The sequence below is a fragment of the Cyprinodon variegatus genome, unplaced genomic scaffold, assembly GCF_000732505.1.
Source record: "Cyprinodon variegatus isolate N-32 unplaced genomic scaffold, C_variegatus-1.0 Scaffold455, whole genome shotgun sequence".
NCBI lineage: Eukaryota > Metazoa > Chordata > Actinopteri > Cyprinodontiformes > Cyprinodontidae > Cyprinodon > Cyprinodon variegatus.
Genome location: NW_015150908.1, coordinates 665,999 through 674,078, shown reverse-complemented (window position 1 = coordinate 674,078; position 8,080 = coordinate 665,999). Strand labels below are relative to the sequence as shown.

The 8,080-nt window shown below is 39.7% G+C and overlaps 1 protein-coding gene across 1 annotated transcript in view; it reads left to right on the top strand.

The window, feature by feature from the left end:
* The window catches only part of LOC107093965 (chromosome unknown open reading frame, human C21orf91), a 23,296-nt gene that overhangs the window by 7,611 nt on the left and 7,605 nt on the right, over nucleotides 1–8,080 (top strand). The window contains exon 4 of the mRNA XM_015389340.1: nucleotides 843–849. Within this exon, the coding sequence (XP_015244826.1) occupies nucleotides 843–849 (7 nt within the window). The remainder of the gene's footprint in view (nucleotides 1–842; nucleotides 850–8,080) is intronic.

Genomic DNA, 8,080 nt, shown 5'->3' with positions numbered 1-8,080 from the left:
AAATTCGTTGCCAACGCTTTTAAAAGTCGAATTTTATCGATTTTATCGATTCGTTGTTGCAGCCCTAGATTAGTTGATCTTTTCAAATGGATACAATGAATGTTATATGCTATCAGCACAAAAAAACATAGATATTAGACAGCTTCATGTTTCACCTCTTGGTTGTATTAATGCCTTGATTATATGTTTAATAAAGACATTTTTGCTACCCTTTTCTGACCCAACGCTCAGGCATAGTGTTATATTTTTTAAATGAGTGGAAGTTTGTCACTAAAGACACAGTTAAGACAGATGAATAGCTTTTAGTTACATTCTCGCAAACTTTTGGACAACATTGTGGAACAAGAATCTGCCACAATATGTTTTGTTAATAGATATTGATATATATGATTAATCATGCAAAAAAAAAGTTTTTTTCTGTATCTAATGTTCCCTGGTTATTCAGTGAGATTTGAATTTTCTATGCAGAACCTAAAGAACTTATGTTCATGTGTTGCTTTAATTTGCTTGGGGGAGGGCTGCGCTCTCAGAGTGCTTTTCTAGTTTTTTTTTTTATGTGGACACAAGAAGCTGAGCAGAATATAAATGGTATGCATTTATCACCGACTATGATCTGTGATGGATTTGTTGACTTTTCAGCAGAACAGGTCTTAAAGGGCTGCTGGCTCTAACTCTGCGATCGTTTCCCACCCACAGGATGGTTTGCACGGAAGGGAAGTGTTCAGACTTGCCTGTAAGAATGTTTCCTGCTGGCTTTATTGGTAGTTTGTCAGATTATCAGCGATATCCACCATCAGCGCTAACTAACAGTTTGTCTCTGCAGCGTTCCAGGAATCATTAAGCATTGAGCAATCATTTAACGCTTTGTGGAATTGATGATCAGAAAACGCAGCAATTTACAGCGGCTGATATAAACACAAATTACAGTAAGACCTGAGGCCCATTGACTCAGGAAAGGAAGGCATTGTTGTAGCTGAGGAGATGCCGTCAGTTCCTTCAGAGTGCACAATAGACATCACTGAAATAGTTCATACATTGCACAATCTGGGCTTTTTTTGTTTTTTAACTGTGAGATGTTTATTTTCACTTTCTTTCTGCTCAGTCTCAGCTGACTGCTACGCATAGCCCTGAGCATCAACAGCCCTACTGTTTTTCCAACGCAGAGCCTGTGAAAAATGAAGAGTTTGATAACTTAATTAGGTATAATTTGGCTGTTGTTTTATGCAAACAGCCCAATGCTAAAGAAATGATTTAAGCTAGTAAAACATGAGTTTTTAGCTTTATCTGCAGCTCGTCCGACTTTCTTCTTCATATCTTCAGAAAGTTACAAGTTAAATAACATTTAATATATTAGAAGAAGGACAAACATTGAAAGGATCCTTAAAGATTTCAGTGTAAGTTTGCTGTTAGTAAGAAAAACCCAGCAGCTGCTCCCTTTGGCTTATTATACTGGGTAGAACAATGGAGGAAGAAAGCTTGGATAAAACACTCATTTATTTAGTGAGGCCATCTGTCAGATTCCCTAAACGGCTGATCAGAGTCCAATTTAACTTGCTGATTCTGTGCCTGCTGGTCCTGAAGGGAATGTGTTTGTTGAAAACGATGCGTACGTGTTACTAGAGCCAGCTGGGTGGTATTTTAGGCTCAAAAGGTTAGCGTCAGCAGGGTCGCTGAGAACGGGACGCCTGCACGTTCAGTCCTGCATGTGTGACGTGTTTGGGCTGATAATGTGACCACAGGCCTCTTAAAGGTTTCTCTTTATCAGGCTTTAGCTCATCTCTGGCTCCCTGTTAGGAGAGGCGTGGTGAACATCAGAGCTCCTGTATTTCTGCTTACATAATGCAGATGGGATGTGTGCTGAGAGACCCTAACAGAACAAACATGTTCTGGAGCGAACAGAGTGAAACGCCACAGCAGACGGAGCCGATTGTTGCAGCTCTACAGGGGCTATTGTTACATGCTCTGATAAACAACCCGTGTCCCCAACTCTCCATCACAGAAATGCCTGATAATAAAGCTCCCTGTCACAGCTAGATACCTAAACACATCTGGAATCCAGTGAACCTGGCTTTAGCCTCTGTTATCTGGTAAATCAATGTGTCACTACGGAGTTTGTTTTTTTCAGCCGAGCATACACTGTACAATTTTTTCACAGTCAAAGAAATGAACCCTTGACTCTCCAGATAAAGAAACTTAATAAGCCTGATATCTTCAAATCTTACTGAATAACCAGGGAACATTAAATAAGGAGAAAAACTTTGTTTTTTCATGATTATTCATATATATCAATATCTATTAATAAATCATACTGTGGCAGAATCTTGTTCCACCATGTCTGCTAGAACCATCTGGGTTTTTCAAAAAAAAAACACATGGTGATGTTTGCAAAAACGTAGCAAAAATTAAAAGCTATTCATCTGCATTATCCGCAGTATTAGTGACAAACTTCAACTCATTTAGAACACATCACACTATGCCTGAGGGTTGGGTCAGAAAAGGGTAGAAAAACGTCTTTAAAACAGAGCAAATACACAACATACAATGACAGTTAACAGTTTTTTACAGTGTGAAAGTTTACCATAGATTAACCATCCCAGCATTACATTTTACAGTCGCAGCATCATAATAGTGGTCTGAGCTTCACCATGCAAACCTAGCACAAGAATTCACCTCGGATGGAAGGGCTATGTAACATAATCTAGTAAGACTTGTTTACTTGAGTAAATCTTCCACAGTATCCCAGCGTTGGCTGAAAATGTCTGTTTGGAGTCTTAACAAGTATGTTATCTTTTCCATTTGGTATAATTCTCTTAAAAAATCTTTATTAAAAACATAATTAAGGCATTAATACGACCAAGCGGTGAAACGTGATGTCTAAATATCTCATATTTATCCGTGCAGATAGCATATAACAATCATTGTATCCATTTTAAAAGATCAACTAATCATTTATAAACTCATTTGAACTTTCAGTGTCCCAAATCATGCTGAAATAAACAAATCATGAGATCTGTTTTCAGCAGCACTGCATGCAAAGATGTGTGTGTTTAAGTCGTGCGAGAATTTTTTGATCAGGCTGACTTTCAGCCTGATTGTGCGTCGTGTACAGGGGGTAAAGATGGAAGATCAGCCTTTCATGGCCGTCGTGGGCAAATCGCTCAATGCGCAAACAAGGATTTTTCTTCTTCTTCCTCTCTGATGTAAACACAGAAGCATGGTGGGGGTGCGAGTGAAATGGAGTTCTTTCCGTAAAATTGACAGACTGTAATAGCCACGTTTGCTCAGCCATGTCTTTGTCCAGATACGTTGCCACCTTCTATTTTTAGGGCTTTCATATTCCTCTACTGGTTTGGCTTCCGGATAGACGAGTCAGTGTAGCGCCATCTCACTGCGATGCTGAGTCCCACTTGGTTTTTAGGCGCACGGTGTGAGAAGGTAGATGGCATCAGAGCGCCGGGCCACAAAGTGTGAGAACATGCATCGTGAGCTGCGAACTTTTAAACCCTGCGGCTCGTCATACAGTGTGAGCTGTAGCCGCGTGCAACGATCGTACAGCGTACGCCCGGCTTTAGTGAAAGTCTTTGATGATCTGCTTCTAATGCAACAGGTTTGTGTCACCTAAAGTCATGAAACTCTTCAGTTATCGGTGCAGCTCTTCACCCTGCAAACTTGAGCAGCCAAACATAAACAGGGACTTTGCCTCAGCTGCTTTCACTGCTGTAACCACATTAGGGCTGAAACGATTCCTGAAGTAATTAGTCACCCACTTACTAACATTCCTCAAGATAAATCAGCTGCTTTGAGGTTTTGTTTAGTGCTGTCCTAACGCTCAGTCATGTTGTTGCTGTCAGGGGTTCATTTCTGCTGCACATCCTCTAGCGACGGCCTTCACTGCTGCGGCTATGTGGACATAAAATGTGGTTTTCATATATGGAGGCGGACGCAGTGGTGATTTGTGCCTTTCTTATAAAATGAAGGAACATGTCTATAAACAATAAGTGTCAGCAAAATGAGAACACCCACCCCCCCCTTCCTGTGTGAGAGTAAACTCATTACTCTCTGAGTTAGTAGAGACACATACAAGGCAGAACCTATGGTGCAGTTTTTACTGAAAAAAATACTGTAACGTTAACCACAGGTATTCAATAACATTTTTTGTTTTCTTATGTTTTTGTTTTAATGTGTTCAACTTATAGCATGAAACTTTAAAGCTGCTTTTATGTGGGGATGTTCAATCATACATTAAGCTATTACAAGTGTACCATATTTTAAAGAATCCTGTTTAATTTATTCAATTATTATTTGTAATGGAACCACAGAGCTAAAATTTTAAATGTCCCATGTTTCTTTGATTAGCGTGATTATTAGTTAGCATGTTTCTTTATTTATTGTTGCAAAATGTCTCCAGCTTGACTCAGCCAGTAAAACTCTGTCCATCATTATGATGTTTTTGGGCTCATCTACAAACCAGGAGAGCTCCAAACTCCAGTGAACAGTTAGTCGGAGCTGACCGTCCCTCCATCTGCATCTCCTTGATCAAACTATTTAATATTTTATTCAATTCAGTTTATTCACATAGCGCCAATTCACAACACATGTCATCTCAAGGCACTTTACAGTTCACCAGATCATACAAAGACTGTATTTGTAACCAGCAGATGAAAGGTACACCCTGGTTTTTGTCTTATCTGATAGCAAGCAGTGATTGATATATACGATATATGTATTTTAGGTAGTTTTAGCTTAAACTTTGACCTATAACCTAATGATCTGCATGTCTTTATGTGATGTGATTCCTGAGCAGTGCTGCAGATGGAGGCCACATGCTGCCTCTGACTGACAAATTCATAAAGTTTACCTTCTGTGTGCTGAGCTCCACTTATAGAGGACATCCTAAACAAAGGAGATTTTTTTTTTTATATTTTAGTTCCTCTGCTTTGTTGCTTTCTGTTAATTTGATCTGTTATTTTTTTCCGTTATTGTTAAACTAAGAGTAAAATGTATTTTACTCATCCTCTAAGTGTTTTCTATGTAGTGACGTAGTCGCGATGTCGTTCTTGCAGCTGCATCGTAGGAACATAGCAGGTGTCACGTTTTGTTGAGCTCACCTTGTTCTAAGTTATCTCTGAGTTGTTATCTAAGCCGCCTGTGCAGCAGCCCCTTCAGCTGTAGGACACCAGGTGACCTCTGACCCACTTGTTCTTAGTGGATCAATCGTTCTCTCCTCTGAAGTGTGTCAGGGATCAGGTGTCCATCCCAGAGAAAACAAGATGGCTGCATTTGGCTGTCAGTTAGCCTTGTTTATTGCCTCTGGGTGTGAAACACAATAGCAGTTTGTCTGGACATGAAACATGATTGAATAGGGGCCAAAACAGCTGGGCAGGGTCTCTGCTAAGGGCCACAGATCTGCACCTTCAGTTCATCGAAACAAAAACCGCATGTTTCTACTTTCTAAATTCGTTAGACCAGGAATTCTGACTTTTTTTCTATAATCCAACCTTTAAACCATTTGAGTTTCTTTCTTCCTCATCTAAATCCCTCTCCCTGATGAGGTATGTACACAATCAACCTTTTATTTTAAAAAGTTGAAACTTCAACTGAAGAAAACACCAGAAAAAAATACTATAGCGACCATAAATTTCCCTGTCCCCCTTCCCCGCATGTTGCTTTAAGCCGGGCATACACTGTGCAATGTTTTTTAGGCCTTTTTGGGCAGATTTTCCAGATGTGCAAGAATCTTTTCAGTCGGGCCGAATTTCAGCCTCATATAGTGTATTATACAGGGTGTAACGAGGGGCGATCAGCCTCTCAGGAACACCTTCAAATCAGAAATCAAAAGGTTTTGGAGAAAATCAAACAAGTTTGAAATTTGTCGGCCGTTGTGAGGTGTTGGTGGGGAAATCCTGCTGTTGAAGCAGAACTACGAGCTGATTTACCAGAACCTCGAGCACTGCGCCTGTGCAAACAAGTTCTTCTTATTCCAGATTGACGAGTCCGACCAGCGTCTTTTGGCGCTGAGTTCAATGTGTGGTTTTTGGACATGCAGTGTGAGCAAGTAGATTGCATCAGAGCGTCGGGCCGCACAGAGTGAGAACATCCATCATGAGCTGTGAACTTTTATACCGTGCGGTTTCATCGTACAGTTTGAGCTGTAGCTGCGTGCAGCGATTTAAAATATCGCACTGCCACCCAGCTGGCTGACAGCATCTTTTTGGTAACATGTATCCTGTCATATTAAACTCCTCCAGCTATTCTGTGGAGAGCTAAGGAGCCCTGATCCTTCCTCTTTAGTTTTGTGTTTGTTGAACAGCTGACTGGTTGTTACTCAAGTTTAATGAACCAGTTACTATCAGCTTGTTTTGGTTTTATAAAAAAAAAAAAAAGCAGAATAGAAACTAAAGAAAACAAAATGTAAATAAAAAACGTACAACAAATAAACTTTTTCCTTGTTGTACCAGATTAGCAATTTTCTAGTCACTAGTTACTTTTATTATGAAATAAAAATGTTAGATCCTTTTTAAATGTTTAATTTTGTATTAATACCATAAAAATGTTGTATTTGCACAGTTATCACACTACAGATGGAAACCAACTCAAGCTAAATTTACTGTGAAACAACTTTTATTCACACATTGTTCCTGTTAAATAAACTGATTAATTAAACTCCATCGGAGACCAGATATTTTTTCATAGTTTCACTACTGTCCAGTCTTTCCTTGACTGACCTTAGCGCTTCAGGATAATTGACACCTTTCGCAGGCTAAAAACGATCAACAACAGCAGCTGTTTATGCTTTTGAAGTATGTTTTTCTTCTTTGTCGTCTGACTCCTCCCTCACATGAGTGAGCGTAACGGTCTGCCTCATCTCCGCTTGTCACGGCTCAACAATGTTGACTTCTCCTCCTCAGAATGATCTGTGTGTCTGCCTTCATGAATGACAGTGATGCTAAGCTGCTTAATCTGACTGAGGTCTCTGGCTGCCTTCACACTGCCCTGGTTTTGGTTCAGTCATTTATTTTGTATTTATTCTCTCATGATTATTTTCTGTTTAGTTGCAGTTATTAGAGATCCACTGACTGTTCACTAGGTGCAGCCTGCTTGGATTACATAACCAGGATTCCTCTCAAGGCTAATCCACACATCAGAAATCAGTCTGGTACGGCACTTTGAGCCAAAGGCAAATATGCAGAAGCTAAGAATAGATTTTTAAACAAACACGTTTGTAGGGATTTAAATCTGCTGTGAAAAGGATCCATTAAAGTAAAACCACTATTATTTGTCAAAAAGAAACGGTATTTAAAAAAAGAACTGCTGAAGAAAATCAATAGAAAAAAAATGAGCTTTTAAGTTATTGTCTCTACAAGGTCATCCATTTGACCTTTTAGCTGTTGATTCCAATAACATGGGTTCCTATTCTGGACATCCTGTAGTGAACGCTGCTATACTAGTTTATTTATCTATTAATCCAACCAATCCAATATGTCATAGTAATACCTACATGTCTTCAAGACATAAAAACCTGATGACTCTAAACCTTCTGCTTTTGAGTTCAATTTCAATCCAATTCAGTTTATTTATAAAGCGCCAATTCACAACACGTGTCATCCATCCCATGGCATTTTACCGAGACAAATCAACCAGATCATCCAGTCCAGGGTAGGGTGACCAGATTTGAGTTTCCGAGAAGGAGGACACTTTCAGAGGGGAAGGGGCTGCTGGGCCGCTGACTGGACCGGACCGGGCATTCGAACCGAGCCATCAGCTCTGGTCCGGAGTCAGCCAGAGACGGAGCGACCGAACCCAACCCGGTGACGGTATGCTTCCCCCCGCCTGCCCAAAAATATACAAAGGCTTGAAATGGAATAAAAATGAGTTTGCCTTATCAGGCTAATGTATTAAAACTATTTCACAAGAATTTAAGTCAGTAGGTCACATGACCAGAAAACTATTGAAGAAAAGTCCCAACTTTTGTCTTTAAAATATCTTAAAATTTGAAAATGGCTTAGAATAGCTTAAAAGCGAGTGTGCCTTACATATGTTATCTATTGGCATGATTTTATATTAGTTTCATCTTAGCTGG